General features: G+C 47.0%; 2 protein-coding genes across 3 annotated transcripts; one reads left to right on the top strand and one right to left on the bottom strand.

The window, feature by feature from the left end:
• Window positions 1-532: 532 nt before the first annotated feature.
• On the bottom strand, window positions 533-2,192 carry rbp4 (retinol binding protein 4, plasma). Its single transcript, XM_018760948.2, has 6 exons — window positions 2,092-2,192; window positions 1,803-1,928; window positions 1,568-1,704; window positions 1,372-1,478; window positions 1,025-1,237; window positions 533-764 (listed from the first exon to the last, which is right to left on the bottom strand). The coding sequence occupies exons 2-6, from the start codon at window positions 1,902-1,904 to the stop codon at window positions 748-750; spliced, it is 576 nt and encodes a 191-aa protein (XP_018616464.2). The 5' UTR covers window positions 1,905-1,928; window positions 2,092-2,192; the 3' UTR covers window positions 533-747.
• A 4,016-nt stretch (window positions 2,193-6,208) lies between these two features.
• On the top strand, window positions 6,209-16,672 carry pde6c (phosphodiesterase 6C, cGMP-specific, cone, alpha prime). Of its 2 annotated transcripts, none has more exons than XM_029248884.1 (22): window positions 6,209-6,676; window positions 9,020-9,172; window positions 9,839-9,928; window positions 10,717-10,857; window positions 11,012-11,086; window positions 11,195-11,259; window positions 11,522-11,588; window positions 11,726-11,773; window positions 11,926-12,075; window positions 12,249-12,392; window positions 12,489-12,554; window positions 12,879-13,025; window positions 13,273-13,380; window positions 13,582-13,691; window positions 13,806-13,893; window positions 14,002-14,102; window positions 14,616-14,723; window positions 14,843-14,906; window positions 15,016-15,090; window positions 15,293-15,376; window positions 16,118-16,271; window positions 16,623-16,672. In XM_029248884.1, the coding sequence occupies exons 1-22, from the start codon at window positions 6,209-6,211 to the stop codon at window positions 16,670-16,672; spliced, it is 2,556 nt and encodes an 851-aa protein (XP_029104717.1). The 2 variants fall into 2 exon arrangements, with proteins under 2 accessions (XP_029104717.1, XP_018616545.1); XM_018761029.2 differs by having other exon boundaries at window positions 16,614-16,672.
• The last annotated feature ends 5,320 nt before the right edge of the window (window positions 16,673-21,992 follow it).

Genomic DNA, 21,992 nt, shown 5'->3' with positions numbered 1-21,992 from the left:
GTGTCAATTAAAGGGTCTGTATTCATGCTGGCAACTTTACTGCAAGGCTCCCCTCTGTCCACCCTGTCTAGGTCGGGTCCCACCGATGCCCAGATCACAAGTGGCAGCCCTAGTTCCTCTAAGCTCTTGCATTCATGCCCTTTTATTAGTGTTTTTTTGGTGTGTGTGTTCATTGTTTACTTAACCTGAAGTGGCCCCGCAATGAAAAAATCTAACTACCTTACTTTGTTGAGCAACAGTGAGGCCTTTTCTGGCTCCTTTAACCATCAGCTTCAACAAACTCGACACAAGCAGCTCAACCAGTGATTGTGCACCTTTATTGGCAGAGTGAAAAAACCCAAAGGTTTTGGATATACAAATAATACAAATGCACAAGAATCATCTCAATGGGAAATCAAAAATGATACACAGGAAAAAGGGGGAAAAAATAAGATAACAGTAATTACAAAGTAATTCAAAAATAAAATTGCAACATGGTGTTGTCCTGTAAATTTAACAAATAGCTTGTTAAAAGCTCCTGACCCACCATACCTTTTTTTTTTTTTTTTTTTCTCCCCCCCTCCTTGGAGCGGGGGGGGGGCAAAATGCTTCATAAGTAAGGCTTTGAGAAGTAGGATATACATTATTAGTTTTGAATTATATAATACATTGGGCCTCGCGTGTCCCAGGGATCATAAGGCTGGTGGAAACCCACTTGGAGTTTTCTTTACATTGTTAAAGTATTCGATTTGTGGTATCTGTTCCAAATCAGCTGTCGCAGAATCCTGTAAATGAAGAGGAAAAGGATTTTTGAACCTTTTGTACAGTATAATACCAGTGGAACAAGGGACAAACATTCGAGATGATTAACGTGAACGTGTCCACTTTTGACAGGACTGCTAATTATATTTTTGGAACTGCCAGATAGATGCTCTTGTTTTCTTTATTTCAGAACGTACATAGTGTAAATGTAGTAATTGAAATGATGATGGTGATCTTCTGCTTCTCTACACGGTACTTCCTGTGACAGATTTGGAGCTCTCACCTGTGTGGCTGACACGCCTGTATTTGCCGAGCAAGCAGAGCTCCTGCTTCTTCTGCGTGACGATCTTCTGGTCCTCGGGCCGGAGGCCACCGGGGTGCCGGGAGAAGATGAAGGAGTAGCTGTCCAGGCAGGTGCCGTCCAGGTCCATCACACGGCAGGCGAAGTGGATGGCGTAGTTGTCATAGTCGGTGTCAATGACCCAGTGGTCGTCATCTGCGAGAGGAACATGCCAACAAAACTTTGAGCAACCAGCTCATGCTTGACGTCCTCCTTTACGGCCTTCGCTGGTCACCAACGTGCTGCGCGTAGAACGAGAAATAACCCTCAAGCGGCAGCATTTTACTTACATCCGTTCTCAAGGTAGGAAGCGGCTCCCCAGTACTTCATCTTGAGCTTCGCGGGGTTGTCCGTTTCCTCGAAGGTGGCGAACATGTTGGCGCAAAGCTCGAAGTTGCTGCGGCGTAGAAAGGACGCGAGCGTTAGGGTGAACGCGGTGCGGAGATGAGGTACGAGAGCAGCGGTCGAATCGGCGGACGCGCTTACTTGAAGAGCTTCACTCTGCCCTTGGCCGTGGCCGTCATCGTACCGTCGGCTTCCACATTGAACTGAGCTATTATGTTGTCCAGCAAGAAGAGCCCAACCGGGTCCTTCTTGGCCACCGCGTACCATGTCCCGGCATACTGAAAGGTGCACGACACACATTGAGGACCGCGCTTCAGGTGCCTTCGCAAACGCCTCCTTCTTACCTCTCTTTTCCTGGGAAGGCGTGTTTACTTACCCTGTGTCTGTCAAAGTTTTGCATCACTTGGAAGCTTTGGATGGAGCAGTCCTGCGCCAGAGCGCCTGCCGCGAGGCACACGATTGCCAGAACCCTGAACATGTTGCTGCGGCCTCGACTCCGGATCTGGAAAAACAAGGTGTAAAAAACACGGTTTGTTCACAGCGTCTCCGTTTCACCTTAGTTCCTCCAGCTCATTCCGGAACGGACCAGAAGAACGCAGTTCAGCTCGAGGTGAAAACTGCTTTACGTCGTAAAGCGCCGGTCTTTCTGCAGAATGCCGAGTTACCTCAAGACTGGAGAAAAGCGTCTCCTAAACGAATAAATGTAAAGGAGAAGGTAAAACGTGGTGACGGGCCGAGTTTTGCCGTTGAGCTCTGCAGCTGCTGCCAGGGGTCCGACTTTATATAGAGTCTCGGTGGGGGCCGGCGTTTCGTAACCACACCTGGAGTAACCTCTGCTGCCCCAGCTGCCGAACAAACAGTTTCGTAACACCGGGGTCCTGTGTGTGTGTGTGTGTGTGTGTGTGTGTTTGTGTGTGTTTGTGCGCGTGCCGGCCTGCTCGGCGGGGTCGAACCCTGCCTGCGGACCCCTCCGCGGACCTTTCGAGGTTGACTATTCAAGAGCGCGCCGAGAAGCACATCTGTTTGGCGTCAGCCGCTGGAGCGCTCCCCTAAATCACCGCCCTTGACATGTTTTCCTTGGAGAGCGAGAAGGAAGGAATGCCGGAATCGAGGCTACGAAAACACGAGGCCCAGCAAGCATCGGCTCGACGCAGAGACTTGTCCCCCTCGTCAACAAGTCTGGGCCTTCTTGGCGCTCATCCGCTTGTCGACGCTCGTCCATCCGTTGGATCTTTCGTTCGCTCGGCGCACATCTCGGCTTCCTCTTGGTCTCCCCTCTCTTTCCTCCGAGCGACTCGCTTAGAGCGAGGATTCTGGGCAAGCTTTCATTTGGTAAACGTAAGCCTGAGTTGTTATCCATCCGTCAGTCTATCCGTCCATCTCTCCGTTCGACCACCTATGCAGCCGCCCATCCTTCCGATCACCATCAACCATCCAGCAATCCACCCCTCCATCCGTCAGTCCCTCCGTTCGTCAGTCCATCCGTCCGCCATCAATCCATCTATCCCCCCGTTCATCGCTCTCTCCAATCCTCCATCTATCATTCCATCCATCCATTTATCTGCCCATCCGCCCATCACTCAATAATCGATAAAGACTTGGCCAAAGCAGGGTTTTGGCGACTGACAACGCAGACCTGGAGCGGAGGGCGTGAAGCAGGGTACACCCCGGATGGGACACCAGTCCTATGGCCGGGCAGTCACGCACGCACATACGTACTGTGGTCAATTTAGAGTCACCGATTTGTTTGAAACACGCGTCTCTGAACTGCGGGAGGAAACCGGAGCGCAGAGACGACGAGCAAACTCCACACGGACTGATGTCTGAACCCACATCCCGGGAGCCTTGAGGCGCCGGCGCTACCTGCTGCGCCACCCGTTTATTTAAGTCTTCGGGGCAATGCGTGTGGGTTCGTACACCTTTGGAAGCCTCATCGGTGAAGGAACGTGGTTTCTTGACGTGAGGTGACGGTGAGGTGATGGCTGCCACCAAGTCGAGCAATAGGTCTGTTTAAGGACCGAGGAAAAAAAAGCTGCAAACTGACCTTCGTTCCGACTGCTGCGTTGGAATACGCGTAAGTGAACTTTTCTCAGAGCGGAAGTTCTTCAAAAGCTATTTGAAGTGGAGCGGGAATGAGAGCGGCACTGTGACCTCACCGCGTTCCGCACAGAATATACTCTGTTTTCACATTCGTGTCACGGCCAATAAGGTTAAAAGTTAATTAAGATCTCCCGGGATTCACGTGTCACCTGTTAAGTGTTAATCCCACAAGCAAAGACTCTATAAATTCAGCAGAAGTGATATTGCGTGGGAATCTTGCAAGACGCTAAAGCGCCGAGGCGCCGAGGCTTCGGCCGGAGGGGGTCACTTGACCCCCGGGGGCGCGTTCCTCGGGGACGCCTTTGTGTCGAGTGGCTCGGCTCCTTTGGGCGGGGCTCGCACAGGATCAGCTGTACCGACCACATGACCTGGCACAGGTGGTCCGCGGGACACGGGGGAAGCGATCCTAATGCCGGAGCGATCGCTGTCAGCAGCGATTAGTGATGTCGCGCTTCGGGGATCCTCGCCAAACACACAGACGCGACCTGTGGCATTTCGGACTCGGAAACATTTGACGAGGAGCTCAAAAAAAAGAAAGCGGACGGCGGGTTCATCCCTCCCTTTATTTAGGGCTTCCGGCTTGGTGGGCCGAGCCCGAGGCCAGGAGTCACGTTGACCTCCTCCCAAACTTCCACAGAACGACCGCAACCCTCTCGGCGTCTCTTCTGTATCAGTCGGGACAGAGTGTTGTCTTTGTCATTTAACCTTTCCTCTTTCTCACTGTGCCCTGTACACACACACACACACAGTCCGGGGCAAGCTGACTGCATCTCTGATATCTTCACTCACCCATCTGGGTTTATATCTTATTTGCTTAAAATTGCTCAGATTTAAAAAAGCTATTGTCATAATACACACACACACACACATTTTCTGAACCGCTTGTCCCATACAGGGTCACAGGGAACCAGAGCCTAACCCAGCAACACAGGGCGTAAGGCCGGAGGGGGAGGGGACACACCCCAGACAGGACACCAGTCCGTCGCAAGGCACCCCAAGCGGGACTCGAACCCCAGACCCACAGGAGAGAAGGACTGTGGTCCAACCCACTGCGCCACCGCACCCCCCCCATATTGTCATAATAATTATTATTATTATTTAGCTCTAAATATCCTATTAGTTACGATACATTTGTGTCCACTGATGACTGACGCCACAATAATGTTCCGCGGACTGGTGACGCTGCAGGTTTTCAGTTATGTAATTGCTGTGTACACACCAGCATTATGTACACGGGAAGATTCCCCAGATAAAAGTGACCTATAAACCCTGTTCAGCGAACATTCATGCTTCTGTTAGCGCAGTGAAAACAAACACCGGGCGCAACCTTGAATCGCGAATCACTTTCCCCGCAGCGGCGCTCGATGTCCCGGCCCAAGCGACGGATAACTGCGCCGTTCGGGAGCTCCGGCTCATCGATCCCCATTTATCCCGCATTTAAGGCCCTCGGAACAAATAACGGAGCCTTTTTCCCATTCCGCTTTCCCTTAGTTTGGTCCCTCGTCCCTTTTAAAAAAAAAAGTTTGACGTCTAAATGGTGATAGAACTAATGTCACCTGCGTAATCCAGCCCGTGAAAATAGATCTAGGGTCCTTTTCGTCTCCAGACGGTGTAACGGGGACAATAATAGCACATGTTATTCTGGGCCGCAGTTCTCAGAAATCCTCTTTGTCAAAAGTGCGAAATGACTTCTGCAGAGAGCACCTCTGCTCCCTTTATTCTTATATCCCAGGGAATAACATTTATTTAGCGATCAGACACTTTTCTCCAAAGCGACTTCCGACGAACTCTATGTAGCGTTACCAGCCCACACACCTTATTCACCGTGGTGACTTACGCTGCTAGATACACTACTTACATTGGGTCACTCATCCATACGTCAGTGGAACACACTCTCTGTAACTCGCACTCTATAGGGGAACTTTAACAGCATGTCTTTGCAGTGTGGGAGGAAACCAGAGCACCCCAAGAACACGCAAACTCCACACGGACTGAGCGGCGATCGAACCCACGTCCTCTCGCACCACCGGGAATCGATAATTTGTATTCTGAGCGGATGTAAAATTAGATTAAATCTTTGTTAAAATCCTGAAAATTCTAATATTGCAAATATGACATGTGCGTCTCATAGAGAAAATGTAAAACAACGCGGTATGTGAACGGGAGGGGCTCCACATCTTTCCAGGGCCTCGATCTGCGCCGTCACACACCAACATGTGCTTGAAAGCCGTATGCGTGTAAGCTGCCCGAGCGCCGGGTGGGTGAGGTACGTCGAAAACGGTTAAGGCGTCGAGGGTAGGGTACTAATGCTTTGTGATGATCAATGGGAGAAGGATGAAAATTTTCGCACCGTTCCCACGAAAACCTTGCATGGGGCAGTTAGGCAGCCATTGCCTTTGATTGGATTGTCCAAACGAAAACGATCAGCGCCGGGATTTACAGGTTAAGGAAGCTTAGGGTTTCTAATGCCGTGACGTCAGATTAATTGGTCGCCTCTTGGATCCCCTTAGCCATTAAGCCACTGCGTTCTGTCGTCTTACGGGAGACGAGGGGAGCTCGGCGATCTGCGCGCTGCCAGGAGATGCCACTCGGAGGCACGGGGGACCGCTGAGCACTGCGCTTCCCTTCGCTCTCTTCTAGGGTGATGTGCTTGTGAGCGACGGGGGGGAACAGCGAGCAGCCATGGCAGACAAGGAGAGCGTGGAGAAGTACCTGGAGAACAACCCGCAGTTCGCCAAAGAGTACTTCGAACGGAAGCTACGGCCCGAGGTGCTCACGGCGGCCTTCTCCGGCAACCTGGAAATCAAGGATCCTGCCTCGTACAAGGACCTCAGCCTGATCCAGGAGGCCGAGCTCATATTCGACATCGTCAAAGAGCTGCAGACGCCCACGTGCATGGAGAAGTCGATGCACAAGATCCTGCAGAGGATCTGCCTGGTCCTGAGCGCGGACAGGTGCAGCATGTTCGTGTGCAGGTCGAGGAACGGAATACCGGAGCTTTCCACGGTGCTCTTCGACGTGACGCCGACCTCGACCTTCGAGCAGAACCTCGTGAATCCGAACGCCGAGATAGTGTTCCCCTTGGAGATCGGCATAGTGGGCTTCACGGCGCAGTCCAAGAAGATGCACAACGTCCCCGACGTCAAGCAGGTGGGTCTGGTCCCCAAAGTCAGGGTCACAAACACGTCCCCCGCCGTCACCTCGCTGCCAGCTGACGGAGGTCCGGACGCGTTAACGTTCACGTTGCTGACAGCGTTCAGGCTTTCCGGTACTTTTCCACATTTCGACATTTCAGTTTTCATCACGGAATCAATTTCTGGGGCCGACAGCCGAAAAGCAGTTAAAAACAGAGTAATCACCCAAATGGAACCAAAGTGACAATATACTGTATTAGCTGCCAGCACAGTAAAACGCTTAGATATTTACCCCCTCCGTGTTTAACCCAGTCATTTGCTGATCATGATCATTTCTCTATAGATTGATCTGACAGCTGGAAAGTTATGAGTCGCCTTGAAATTCTTCTTACAGCCATAGATGTTCAAATCCGTCGAAACGGTGCGGTAGATGTTGGCAGCAAATGTACCGAAAAGGACGTTGTGCAAATGATGTTTGCATGCGAATATGAAATTATTAAGAGTCACATGAAGCTGATTTGTGCCTCTGAGGACGGCGCAAGAGACGCGAGTCAAAATATTTTAACAAATGTTCTTAAAAAGTGGCGTTTTGCACAAAAGTCAAAGTGAACTCATGGAGAAACACTTGTATTGAGCACACCGAAACAGAAAAGGAGGAAAAAAGGGAAAATACGTGAACCGTTACTTAAATACTGTAAAGAAGGTAAATCTGAAATCAAAAATAATAATAAATTTCCACGTAATTTCCGTCAAGCCGAGGACAGACGGCAGAGGCAAGTGGAGCCAGTAACAATCTGAGGCTTAAGTGTGAAAGAGCAGCTGGCTGGGGATACCAATATATAGTAACATTCCGGAAATAAACATGTCAATATGTTTCACAACTGCGGCACAATGTCAAAGAATATTTTCCTAATATTAAAAGAAAGAAAATGTGCTTTTTGACCAGCAGCCCCCCGCCACCCCCACCCTCACCCCCACACACACACACAACATAGTGGAGAAACACACCTGTATGCTGTAGAATCAATACAGTAATTATATTGATTTACACTAAAACTTGTGGTACCTCTGTACTTGTACGTACCTGTTTGACTTCACCTGTAAGCCATTAAAATGAACGAGCTTTGAAATCCACACGTTATTCTCCACGGTGGTGTCGGCCATAGTTCTCACGTACCTTTACTGTCATGTTTCACTTATTTCAATCGTTCATATTTGCTCATTTTATATGCAGGCCAGTCCACTATAATATTTGACATGGGCAGTTCTCGGTTATTTCAGTCTTTTATCATTGTCAGAACTTGGAAAATGAGTCACTGAGGAGTGTCCAATATCCTGAGCATATAATTAAAGAAAGGTATAATTCATTCTTCATTATTTTCAACTGGTAAAAAATGTTAATAATAATAATAATAATAATAATATATGTGAGATACTGATTTGTGCCTCTGAGGACAGCGCAGGAAACTTGCATCAAAATATTTTCAAAAATGTTTAAAAAAAATTATGTTTATACTGTAGGAAAGTATTGCCGTACGTTTTCTAGCATTAACAGGATGTTTTGTTCCTGCAGTATGAATATATATCCTGAATATATGATTTAGTTTTGTGTTTTCCTCAGGGATCTTGTTTATAATGGAATCTTGTTTATAAATTTCAGGTAGAGCATCTTATGTAGCCACTGGTTCATCATCAGGAGCAAAACAACTACAGTCTGAGTTTCCGTCAGAGTGAACATTTCTGGCAACATGATAAAAATCTTTCATAACACCATGTGCATGAGTCAAATTGTAATACAATTCAATTCCCACTCAGTCTGTGTGGAGTTTGCATGTTCTCGGGGTGCTCTGGTTTCCTCCCACACTCCAGAGACATGCTGTTCAGATTCCCCCATAGTGTGTGAGTGAGAGACAGAGTGTGTGTGTGTTCCACTGATGTATGGATAAGTGACCCAGTGTAAGTAGTGTATCTAGCAGTGTAAGTCACTGCGGTGAATAAGGTGTGTGGGCTGATAACACTACATAGAGTTCATTGGAAGTCGCTTTGGAGAAAAGTGTCTGATAAATAAATACATGTAAATGTAAAATGTCATCACAATTACTTTATATACATGCAGACAGTCGCTTTAGCAGGACCTATGATACGGTTCTTCGATTCCTAATCGGAAAACCTTCCGGATCTTCTTCTCAATTACTTTCGATTTACCTGGTTTAGTTTCCCATCTCTGAATATTTCTGTGAAAAAGCTGCTATGAAACTGCTGCCCGCAGAATTTTTCTTTACCGTCATCGCCCCCCGCATTTATGTCGCCGGCGTCTCGAAAACGGGCCGTGCCGACGACCCTCCTGCTTGCTTTTCAGAACTCGCACTTCAGCGACTTCGTGGACAAGCAGACGGGATACACGACCAAGAACATGCTGGTGTGCCCGCTCATGAGTGATAAAGACCCCCTCGCTGTCATCATGGCTTTGAACAAAGTGGGTGCAAACCAGTTCTCCAAAGAAGATGAGGAGGTAAGGAGGGAAAGAGAGAAAGAAGCGAAACTTCCAAAACTTTAGAAATATACTGTTTTGGGTCCAGAACGGGGTAGGTTGCAGTGTAGTGGTTAGGGCTGCTGGTTCGAATCCCACCTCCAACTGTAGTACCCTTGAGCAAGGTACTTACTCTAAATTGCTCCAGTAAAATTACCCTGCTGTGCAAATGGGTAAATAACTGTAGGTAGACTAACACCGTAAGTCACTTTGGAGAAAAGGGTCAGATAAATGAATAAATGTACGAAAGAGCGAGTTCAGTCCTCAAGAGTCTACAGCACCGATGTGTAGAAGTCTGATCTACACCTTATTTCCACCTGAAAGTGGAGTTGAGGTGTCCAACCAAGCAACTGTGGCCTCAGCGACTGTACCCGCCCTGCCAGGAGTGCAGAGATCTATGACGTAAGTGCTAGCTACGGGAAATACGAGCATCTCGGAAGGTCCACGATGAAATCTTTCCCGTACGGCAGCCGCTCCAGCGAGTCCGCAATAACGTCCGAGAGAACCGCTTCAATCAGCCTACCGCCGGTCCCGTATGTGTGTTCGGAGCTGCCCTCGCGCCGTGCCGGAGCCGCATATGCAGTTGTGTTTGCTGTGTTTGTCTGCATCTCAATGGGCTTTTTGTGCACATCTCCCTTCATTTTGTAGCTCTTCACAAAATACTTAAATTTTGCATCGGTTGTCGTGATCCAGCATTACACGGCCTACATGTGGAACGTCGAGTCCCGAAGGAGTCAGGTGAGACCCACCGCAGCCTCGACGGCTTTAGGACCATATATAAACAATAATAGATTACTCGTGCAACACAATGTAGATGTTTAAAAAAATAAATAAATAAAATCATATACATATATAACTTAGGAAGGTGATGAGAATTTCCGATATTCTGATAAAGTTTTATGCAGCTACTTGTGTGATGTATATCGGCTGATATTGTTTGGAGAAAAGCGTCTGTTAAACGAATACAGGTGGTCCCCGATTTACGATTTTTTCGACTTTACGATGGTGAGCTGGCGATAGACGTTCCGTAGAAACCGTACTTCGAATTTTGAATTTTGATTTTTTTTTTCCCGGGCAACCGGTATGCGGTGCGATACCCTCTCGCGATGCTGGCCAGCGGCAGCGATCCGCATCCCCCAGTCTGTCGCGTAGAGGCGTGTATCAGGTGTATCGAATGCATTTTCGACTTACGATATTTTTGACTTTTGATGGGTTTTGAGAAACATAACCCCATCATAAATCGGGGACTACCTGTACATGTTATTGTAACAATAATAAAAGAACCTGTTTTATTGATTAGATTTTGTGAAATCAATATTCTTAAAGGTTAGCTATCACTTAAATGTTGAAATTCAGTACAGAAAATGTATAAATGTCAAGTCAAAGCTGGTTATTTCGAAACGAGTCGTTTCTATGAGAATATAAATCATTCAGAATGTCCGAAACGGTTCATTTCAGATCCTTTCCAACGGTCCGACATGCACATCCGTAATTTATTTATGCATAAATTTACGTATTTCTTACAGGTGCTGCTGTGGTCGGCAAGCAAAGTATTCGAAGAGCTGACAGACATCGAGCGACAGTTTCACAAAGCTTTATACACCGTGAGAACGTACCTCCAGTGTGAACGATACTCTGTTGGCCTCCTGGATATGACCAAGGAAAAGGTTTGTATCGCGATCAAGAATGTATATTCGTATTCCTGGATCGATGTTTCTTCCGAGACGTCGGTGATGCGCAGCCATCTTTTCCGGTAGAAGTGAAGATCTCAGGTAGTCTCCTTCGCCAGCGCCATCACTCACCTTTGCTGTGTCTATCCAGGAATTCTACGACGAATGGCCCGTCAAACTTGGCGAAGTTGAACCTTACAAGGGCCCAAAGACGCCGGACGGCAGAGTATGTGCCCATGTACCTTACTGCTCGTGCTGTGAGATTTCGCTCGGCGCCCGAATAATTCTTCTACGGTAAAAGTAAAGCTCTGCCTGTTGCTTTTGTCCTGCGCAGGAAGTGAACTTCTACAAGATCATTGATTATCTTTTGGAAGGAAAGGAAGAAATTAAAGTCATTCCGTGAGTATACGGAATCCCCGGGTATGGTTCAGTCTTTCCCATCCCATCGTTCCTTCTAACAAACCTTCATGAACACACCAAGCCCCAAACAAAAAAGACCTAGCACCATCTCAGTGTTTTCCATGCTCTGCAGTGCAGTATCTTTTCACCGAACGCGTTGACGTAGCAGATCCAAAGTCCGTTTCTCTCTTTCCTTCACGTCTTCTTCTGTGTCTCGTTCCACAACTTCATCGACTGCACTTTTTTTTTTCTGTATTTGAAGGACCCCCCCTGTGGATCACTGGGCCCTAGTCAGCGGTCTTCCAACCTACGTCTCAGAAAATGGATTTGTGAGAAATTTCTTTATTAGCCATTTTTCCAGAAATATTGACGTCGCGCTTCATTTTAAGGGACACACTTGTTAATCAATGGTACTGGCTCTCCTGATAAACGGATAAGTTACTGTTCTGTGGATGTTCTCCTTCAGATCTGCAACATGATGAATGCCCCTGCAGATGAGTACTTCACTTTCCAGGTAAGAGCGTTTTGGACAACTTCAGCCAACTATCTACAGTCTATCTACTCAAAAGTGGCTGGACGAGCACCCATAATCCATCAAGACAAGTTCTCAACTAAACCATCTTGCACTGCTTAGTTTTTTTTTTTTTTTTTGCTTTTTTCCTTCAGAAAGATGCTGTGGATGAGTCCGGTTGGAAGATAAGGAATGTCCTGTCCCTTCCGATCGTCAACAAAAAGGAGGAAATTGTGGGCATAGCCACGTTCTACAACAGAAAGGATGGAAAACCATTCGATGAGTACGATGAACAGATTACGGAGGTCAGTCAAGGAGAGGTTTCTTCACCTGAGAGCACTTTTCCAATTGCTTCATTTTAATTTACCATAAAATTACATCATCTCATGTAGTTTCACATTTTTGTGAGCATTCCAATCTGGTACTTACCCTAAATTGCTCCAGTAAAATTACCCAATTCAAATGTCGGATCTTCCAGGCGCTCACGCAGTTCTTGGGATGGTCCGTCTTGAACTGCGACACCTACGACAAGCTGAACCGCATGGAGCACCGCAAGGACATCGCCCAGGAGATGCTCATGTACCAGACCAAGTGCACAAAGCAGGAGCTCCAGTCCATTTTGGTGGGACTCGATTCTACGGGACTCCTGAGGTGACGTTGGAAGCGCAAGTGAGCTCGTGAAGCATGAAACCTTTGTTCGCTCTGCTTTCTCTTGCAGAACACTAAAGAGAAGTTTGACATGGAGCCCGAGGACTGCGATCAGAAGCAAATGTACAAGCTCTTGGTATGGCTTCTCCTGGCAAGGCGCTGCAGAGCTGTGTGTTTGTATCTACAGCATGTGTGTATCTCAGTGTGACGGCTGAGGTCTGGACCTCATCGGTCCCGTTATTCTCGCAACAAAGAGCTTATAATGTATTATTATTAGTTATGCGAATGGGGTGGAAAATGGACCTCGACTAGTATTTTACCACGGACATGGCCTCAGACAGGCCGTGTACCATGGTCCCATAAAGATAGGGTAGCTGGTATTTTTTTTTCTTTGTATGATCTGACTCATCTGACTTACTATGCTTAAATGTCTTAATCGTTTGCCTTGCGGTGCGTTTAGAGAGCAACTATTCCCGAGTGTAAAGACGTGGACTTGCTGGAGTTCTCCTTCAGCGACTTCCCCGTGACTGAGCATGACCTCATCAAATGCGGCATTCGGTGCTTCTTCGAGCTCAACGTTGTGGAGAAGTTCAAAGTCCCCGCAGAGGTGAGCGGTCAAGTTCGTTCCCGTGAGCACCAGGCTCTTTAGGCAGGAACTCCCGAAAGATCCCAGCAAATGCGTGACTGGAGAGAACGTGTGGACCAAGTGGCCTCACGTCCAGAAAATGGGTTCACCTTCTCACTCGCCGCTCTTCTGCAGAAGGACGTGGCTTTTGCATCTTGCGCGAGGCGTGCATCTAACGTGTCCGAACTGCGTTTCACGGATCCGCTCTCGGGATGCATTTCTTTTGCAGGTTTTGACTCGATGGATGTACACTGTGCGCAAAGGATACCGCGACATCACCTACCACAACTGGAGACACGGGTTCAATGTGGGCCAGACCATGTTCTGCCTGTTACAAGTAAGGGCTTGGATTTCGGCCCCGTGACACCTCACGCACGGCTTCTTCTCGATCGCCGATTTGCCGCGGTTTAACACATGACGAAAATAGGAATTCAGCAGTTTCGTACACGACAGAACGGCTACAGTGGTCTTTAAGGACCGTTTGAGTTGTGCTGCGGTGATTCACGGATATTCCTGCGATTTTCCCCTCCTACCGCAGACCGGACGACTGAGGAAATATTACTCTGACCTGGATGCATTTGCTATGGTAGCAGCTGCATTTTGCCACGACATCGATCACAGGGGAACCAACAATCTATACCAGACAAAGTAAGTGAGCATCCTGGCCGATTAAAACTGCCTTTCATCACGTAAACGCTAACAGATCACGGTAACTTTTGCTTTCGCTCCAAGCGTAGGCTGACACGTTACTTTCGTTCACAGGAGCGCATCACCGCTGGCCAAACTGCATGGATCTTCCATTATGGAGAGGCATCACCTTGAGTACAGCAAGACGCTCATGGCAGACGAGGTGCTCAGCCTTACTTGTAATTATGTAGAAATGTAATTCACCAAAGAAATGTATCACGAGCCCTCAGCGTTTCCCCAACTGCTGACAAATTTTAATGTCTTCTTCCAGAGCCTCAACATCTTTCAGAACCTTCAGAAGCGTCAGTTTGAGACGGTGCAGCACCTGTTTGACGTCTGTATCATTGCCACGGACTTGGCATTGTACTTCAAGTGAGTTCTATGGGCAACACGGTGGCACAGCCAGTAGCGCTGCTGTCTTACAGTGCCTGGGTGGTGCAAGAGGATGTGGGTTCAATTCCTGCTCAGTCTGTGTGGAGTTTGCATGTTTCCTCCAGGTGCTCTGGTTTCCTCCCACAGTCTAAAGACATGCTGTTCCCCAGAGTGTGTGTGTGTTCCACTGATGTATGGATGAGTGACCCAGTGTAAGTAGTATATCTAGCAGTGTAAATCACTGCAGTGAATAATGTGTGTGGCTGACAACACTACATAGAGTTCATTGGAAGTTGCTTTGGATGAAAAGTGTCTGCTGAATAAATGTAGATGTTCTGGTTTGTTCCTTTTCCGCAGCTCAGTTCAAGAGTTAAAAAGCTGCTCCCGACTCACTCAGATGTGCAGCTCGGTCTGCTGTTCGTTGGACATTGTACTTGGACCAGCTGGGGGCAGGACTGTGTAGGACGCTTTGTGCACCACAAGCGCTGACATGGCTGTTCCTCCATCCAACAGAAAGAGAACGATGTTCCAGAAGATTGTTGATGCCACAGAGCCGATGGCGGAGGAGCAAGAAGCCATCAACTACGTCGTGAGCAACCCCGTCAGGAAGGAAGTTATTATGTGTGTATGAACATCCGCATGCTGTAATAAACGGTATTGTCCGGAAGGCATAGCAGAAGTGTGAACCAAAATCTCCTTCGTTTTCGTTCCAAGCTTCTGTGTTCTCCTTTTCCAAACAGGGCAATGATGATGACCGGTTGTGATCTCTCTGCCATCACAAAACCATGGGAGGTCCAGAGCAAAGTAGGTACAGCGGTCCTTTACGGTCCTTTCCGTGAAGACTGAACTGAACGTCCTTATTTTTACCGGTTCATGCCTGGGAACTGAGGTCGGCCTTGACGTCCCTCTTTAGGTGGCCCTCATGGTGGCAGCTGAATTCTGGGAGCAAGGTGACCTGGAGAGGACCGTGCTGGACCAGCAGCCCATTGTAAGCCACGTGGTTTAAACCAAAGCACTTCATGGACGCTTTCAAAAAGCACATTTCTTGCAGACTCCTCTTCGCAGAACATATTAAATTGCATTTATTTATTCTCTATGTTGGTGATGAACATCCCCAGAAGGCTGAGAAAGGAGCAGTTCTCCCCGTGCCGCTTCTCATTCTTTTCCTATGTCTTCTTACCAAACTGTAGCCCATGATGGACAGAAACAAGGCAGATGAGCTCCCGAAAATGCAGTGCGGATTCATTGACTTTGTGTGTTCCTTTGTGTACAAGGTAAGTTCACACTAAGGTAAAGCAATTCAGAGCTGCCTCGACATGTCTTTACGTTTAACGGGGCATGAATCTTCTTAGAGAGCTCTGAACACATGGTTCAACTTCCAAAAAAAAAAACTGTTGATAACTAAGGAGAACCTAAGGCAATAACATGGATTTTGTAGAACAGGCACACACGGAAAGAAAAGAGATTGGCCTGTTTCACGTACATTTATTCATTTAGCTGACGCCTTTCTCCAAAGTGACTTACAGTGTTAGTCCAGTCCACCTACAATTATTTACCCGTTTATACAGCTGGGTAATGTTAATGGAGCAACTTAGGGTAAGTGCCTTGCTCAAGGGTATATAGCTGGAGATTGAACCTGTGACCTTTGGGTCCAAGGGCAACAGCTGTAACCAGTGCGCTACCAGCAGTCCCCCAATTGAAATTCAGTCAAAATAACATAGGTGACGCACACACACAGTCTGAAACCATTTATCCCAAGGGGGGTTGCGGCAAGTTGGAGTTTAACCCGGCAACACAGGGCGCAAGGCTGGAGGGGGAGGGGACGCACCCAGGACGGGATGGCAGTCCATCGCAAGGCGCCCCAAGAGGGCCTTAAACCCCAGACCCACCAGAGAGAGGGCACGGGCTAATCCCGCTACGCCACCATACCCCCTTAGGCGACATACGGTTGTACATATTTTTCAGATAAGTTTTACGCGACACTGTGCGATTGTCTCCATGTCGATGCTGTACAGGAGTTCTCCCGGTTCCACAAAGAAATCACGCCAATGTTTGATGGCCTCAACAACAACAGGACGCACTGGAAGGAACTGGCTGACATTTATCAGGCCAAAGTGGACGCAATTGAGGCGGAGAAGAAGAAGCTGGAAGAGGCGGAGGCCAAAAAAGGTGAATATAAACAACTGCCGAGGTCCTTATAGCTACTGTACCAGTGCATGAAAATGTCACAGATTTTGAATGAATAAAAGAGTATTTCCTTTCCATTGATGGATTCATGCACTCATAGCGTCGTGCTGTTTCCGGTTGAGCCGTGCGTGAAGAAGTCATACGGTGTCGCCAGATCGGCTGTGTATTCGAAAAACAGACCATAACTATGGAGAAAACCAGTGTGGCTCAAAGCTGCATCATCAAATTCACTGTATGAAGTGCAATCATGTAGTTAAAAACTGAGTAAAATGGTCATTTTGGTGACTCGCACCCTGATCTCACCTCTTTTCTCTCCGTGTGAAGCTGGTGGAGGTGACGGAGGAGGGGAAGGAGGGAAGTCCAAAACTTGCACCATATTCTAGGCCCCAGCCTGAGGTCCCCACCCCCCACCTGCCCGCCCCCGATACAGGGAGACGCATTTCTAGCTGGTGGCCAGATGAGGAAGGGTGAGCGGCAAAACTGTCTGGACCAGACCTCTTCTCCTTTCTCAATCTTCACGGCCCCCGAGGCTGTGGGAGATGGTCTGGGAGGACTGCCAAAGGACCCAAGTACGGCATGAGGCTCTGCAGCATCAGCACCAGGTGCAATACCTTTTGGGAATAGTCCACTAGTCCTGTAAACAGCTCTGCCACCCAAACAGAGCCAGTTAGGCCCGTAAACAGTTCTGTTGCCGCAAACAAAGCAATTCAGTCCTGTAAATAGGCCTGATTTTTTTTTTTTTTTTTTTTTTTTTTAAAAAAAGAGTCTTCCACAATCTTTGCTATTAGCTTTGGGCTCTCGGGCATCACCTGACAAGACAACGCTCACAGTCCCTCGCTTTGGACAACTGCCAGTACTTGAAACCTCAAGCAGCAGTTTTTGACAATAGATAAGTTTATTCTACGGTATTCGAAACATTAAAGGATTTCTAATCATTCTATTTTATTGTTTTCTTCTAAGACTAAATTAGAGTAAACTGCAAAGAAAAAAAAAAGTCCTGAAGAAGTAAGGAGCTGCCACCCATTTAAAGGCTAAATTGACTTTTCAGTTTCATGGACAACGATGGCAGAATGAAAGCAGCACAGCGGCTATTGCTCACTGATGGAAGATGCATATGTGTGATTTTTTGAAATGGGCCCCAGGAGAGCATTATATGGTCTCGCTGCAGAGGCTTCGTTCAGCAGCTGCTGTCTTTTGTGCATCTGGCTGGCGACGTGTTGTGAAAATAACGCGGTACAGGAGAGGAGGCGGGGGAGAGAGAGAGAGAGAGAGAGACCTCCCACCAGATGTTAGTTTTGATGGAAAGGAATTGGAAACAATCTCTCTGAAGGCCACTCTTCAGAACTGTAGCTAGACAGAGTAATGGCACAACTCACAGAATTTACTGCGTTTGCAGTAACACAAGGGTAAATGAAATTACAAGCACGCGATATTCCACATGCACGGAATAGCAGCTTTAATTACGAGGCAGAACGAAAGAAAATATTTTGGTGCAATGAGAAACAAATACATTCAAATTGAATCCAGGTTTACTTCTTCAGCACATCTCAGCAGTGATTGGAAACACTTGAATTGAATAGAACCTGACGAGAAGTCGATTTCTAGCTAAAATGTTTAAAACAGCTAAATAACGCACTTCTTGTGGAACGTGTTTAAAGGTGTGATGTTTGAACATATTCAGCATCAAAGACTTGATCTTGAATATTAAATATGTATGAACAGTGATTTTAATTATTTATCGAGAACATCTGGTGGTCATGTACACAGTTAAAAAATAAAGTGAAATCAGGCTACTAAATATGTTTGGTCACGGTAGTTTGTTGGGCAATTAAAGTTCCAAAAACTATGCATCCCTAGGATAATAAATATTACTCTGACTGAGAATGTGACCTGTATGAACTGTACTCATTCTTCACATAGTAATGTGTGCTAACTGTGGGACACAGCACTGTGTCATTGACCATCATACAACTATTTTTATACTGAAAGTCTTTAGTCTTCTGCAAATTGTACAAACTTCACAATGTGACATCCTGACATGAATATGTATGAATTTGCTTTCAGGTTATTGACGTAACGCCAGTTACCAATTTCCAAGGTTGCTGATGGTTAGGACCACAATATGATATTCGAATTAAATACACGTTAGATCATCTGAAATGTAAATGTTCTATAATACACTAATGTGAAAGATAGATTGCAACTCAGTGACGTCCGCTCGCCAAGGAGTGTGACATTGCAAGCAGTTTATCGCATATGCTGTGTACGCAACTTGCTGTGAAGATGTCTTTTAGGGAACGAAGAAGCTCCGAATTGTTTTCTGTCCATGAACGGTGCAATCTATTCTTTTGAGAGCCAAACGCACGTGTAGCTACGAGTCTCGCAGAATGTAGAATCGCGGTACGAGGACCAGTGCTGTGGAGTTGGAGTCGGAATTGTGGAGTCGGAAGCAATTATTGGGTTACTGACTAAATGTACCATATATGCCGGCGTATAAGTCGATCCGACATATAAGTCGACCCCCAAAAATTAGAGGTGTAATATAGGGTTAGGCCAACAGTCGTCGATAAGTCGACCAACAAAATAACGTGCAACTTTTGGGCAGTGCTGTGGAGTCGGAGATGGAAGCAATTATTGGGTTCCTGGAGTCGGTAAAAATGTATCAACTCTTACTAAATGCACCGTATCTGCCGGCATATAAGTCGATCCGACGTATAAGTCAACTCCCAAAAATTAGAGGTATAATATAGGGTTAGGCCAACAGTCGTCGATAAGTCGACCCCCAAAATAACATGCAACTTTTGGGCAGTCCTACAGAATTGGAGTTGGAGTCGGAAGCAATTATTGGGTTCCTGGAGTCAGAGTAGGACCAAGGTTTTGTCTACCAACTCCACAGTCCTGACGAGGACATTAGATGGAGAAAAGGAGACCGCAGCACTACCGGGGGGCAACGTGGACGATAGGCCAGCCGATGCAAACGCCTGCGTTAACGCAGCTGTACGACTGTAAGAAGATTGGACTGGATTGGATTGGAGTGTAAGCCAGCTTTTAAGATCCACAAAGCATTAAACTTTAAATACCCTGCTTACATAAAGTAGACCATAAGTCTTATTATTTGAGCGGCGACAGGGGCGCGTCCTGCGCTCGCTCGACGGAGAAGCGGTAGCAAGCTACGCAGCTCCCGACAAAGATCATCGGACTGGGGCTCGGCACTAGCCGGTCAACGGGATGAAAAATAGGAATGCTCAGGGTTAAAAGTGACGGAAAAAGAAAACAAATTGTTCGTAATCGGAAAAGGGTCGCATGCTAGATGTGCGCTTGTGGCTAGCTAGCGGCTAGCTAGCGGAAAGCTAGCAGTAAGTGTCGTCAAGTGATGAAGGAAAAATTCCCGCGAAAGCCGATTCTTTTGCCGTGATACTGGACTTTCTGATGTCAACGTGGAAAGATGTATGTGTAGAAAAGATAGCCCTGGAGTGAAAGTTCTGTACCTGTGTACAGGGAACCCCCAATTGACTGGGGTTTTAAGTCTTCTGGATGAGACCGCGTCGTGTAGGAAACTGACGGAACCAGTTTCCGGAAGACTTAAAACCCCAGTCAACTGACAACAGCCGCAGAAACCTACGTGTTTTGATAGGGAACCCCCCAGCCTGCAGCAAAGGCCGGGCGCATTTAACCCTGAAGACGGAAGCTGTAATCCAATAAGAGGGGCCTGAAATGGCTTCACTAGAACCGTGCTCCTAGAGCCATGAGGAGGGCACCTTGGAGGGGAATCCTGCAATGAGATCAAGCGTGAGGGAACGTTGATCAAGCAAGCAAGCTCATCTTATCCCGGTTCGAGATTCGGCGCCACTTTTGATGCAGTCGTGTACCAACACACACACACACACACACACACACACACGGGTCAGGATGTGTGTGTGCTTGTCCACGTACGGTTGGGCACCACAAAGAAAGGTTAGATTCTTATTTCATGTCATGTCTGTTTCATGTCATGTACAGTTAAAATGATTGTATGGTTTTGTGTCATAAGATGTAAAATGAGAACAAATAAAAGATATTGCTGAAAACGCCGGGACTTCTTTAAAATCTTTGAAGAGCGCAGCACATCATTGACAATTGCTGGGATTTTCCCATAAAAGCACAAACCGCTTCCCTCTTTTCAGTTGTGTTTTGCACACAACAACTTGAAGAAGTCTAAGAAAGGCTAAAGGGAGATACCAGGGTGAAAATACACTCCTTCTGATGGCCTCTAAACGGTGAAAAAAATTACGTACCGAAGCTGGATTAGCAAGGGCAAAGAGGATCAGGCAGGCTGTAGATATACACACCTTGCTCATCCTGAAGGTGGCATAGGTGGTGAGACATGTTTTTAACTGTATATATCCTTCCACTGCTCCTGTTTCCGCTGGCTACACACAGCACACCTTCCTTCCCTCCATACACATTACATTTCTTTATTTAGCAGACACTTTTCTCCAAAGCAACTTTCAGTCAACTCTGGGTAGTGTTATCAGCCCACACACCTTATTCACCACAGTGACTTACACTGCTAGATACACTACTTACACTGAGTCACTCATCCATACATCAGCAGAACACACTGACACTCTCACACTATGGGAGAACCTGAACAGCATGTCATGACTGTGGGAAGAAACCAGAGCACTCACCGGAAACCCACACAGACATGGGGAGAACATGCAAACTCCACACATACTGAGTGGGGTTCGAACCCACGTCCTCTCGCACCCCCCAAGTGCTGTGAAACAGCGGTGCTGCTAGCTGCACTACCATGCTTGACAGTAAAATATTAATTTGCATTAAGCAATTTATGCTACGAAACATAGAAACGCATCCATGTCTTTGCCTGCGAAGTGTAGCCTCAAACTTGACTGCGAGATGAGAAAGACTTTCCCTAGCGCTTTACTTTGACCACTAAGTGAATTACCGCTTCCCTGGGATCCTAAGCTCTGCTCTGTCTTGAGGCTAATTTTGTCACACTTACAAGAAAATTTCTAAGGTGTTAAGCAGACCAGGGTAAAAAAAAAAAAGAAAAAATAGAGGTCACCTGTAGAGCAACCCCACATATATTCACACCTGTCAACATCAGTCACGATAGGCAGCCTTAACCTTTAGCCGAGTAGTACACTAATCTTCAGCACTGAGAACTGTGAAAGGCAAACACTCATTGCCTCAAGCGACCTTGATTTAGTGCCGTTGGTTAAAAAAAGGGTTACAGAGAGCTGCCTGTTCTTCTCCTTCTCGGGAAGGAATGGCTGTGACCTGTTTAGTTCACCGTGAACATTCGTGTGAAGCTTATAGACCCAATTCGAACACACCCTGCATTCCCCACAGGACCTTGCTTCGTACTAATGCATAATCTACATGCGTTTTACTCTGGAACATGAATTAAATCCTGCAATGACTCGAACTGAATGGAACAAGTTGTACTTGGCGATCCGGAGATCTTCCAAGGCCCAGTGGAAAATTGGACACCGCTGCTGCAGTTTTTTGTTTGAGCACATTTTAATGTGTTTAATAATGTGTTTAATAATGTGCTCCTGTCATTCTTGGCTCTGTGTGTGTGTGTCCATAGGGGAGGAAGAAGTATTCTAAGCCAGGCACCAAAGTTCAGAGTATCGTGGAATAATCCACCCCCAGGTTAAGAGTTACATAAGAGCTTAAGTGAGGACAACTCTCTGG

This window comes from Scleropages formosus, chromosome 24 (assembly GCF_900964775.1).
Source record: "Scleropages formosus chromosome 24, fSclFor1.1, whole genome shotgun sequence".
Lineage (NCBI taxonomy): Eukaryota > Metazoa > Chordata > Actinopteri > Osteoglossiformes > Osteoglossidae > Scleropages > Scleropages formosus.
This window is presented reverse-complemented; position numbering and strand designations above follow the sequence as displayed.

Bases quoted from the DNA above. Each gene is read 5' to 3' on its own strand.
- pde6c (XM_018761029.2), top strand. From the start codon at position 6,209: ATGGCAGACAAGGAGAGCGTGGAGAAGTACCTGGAGAACAACCCGCAG. The intron at 11,589-11,725 runs GTGAGAAATTTC...GTTCTCCTTCAG, and splicing joins ACGTCTCAGAAAATGGATTT to ATCTGCAACATGATGAATGC. The intron at 12,555-12,878 runs GTATGGCTTCTC...CGGTGCGTTTAG, and splicing joins AGCAAATGTACAAGCTCTTG to AGAGCAACTATTCCCGAGTG.
- rbp4 (XM_018760948.2), bottom strand. From the start codon at position 1,904: ATGTTCAGGGTTCTGGCAATCGTGTGCCTCGCGGCAGGCGCTCTGGCG. The intron at 1,705-1,802 runs GTAAGTAAACAC...TGCACCTTTCAG, and splicing joins AAAACTTTGACAGACACAGG to TATGCCGGGACATGGTACGC. The intron at 1,238-1,371 runs GTAAGTAAAATG...TTCCTCTCGCAG, and splicing joins TTCCTACCTTGAGAACGGAT to ATGACGACCACTGGGTCATT.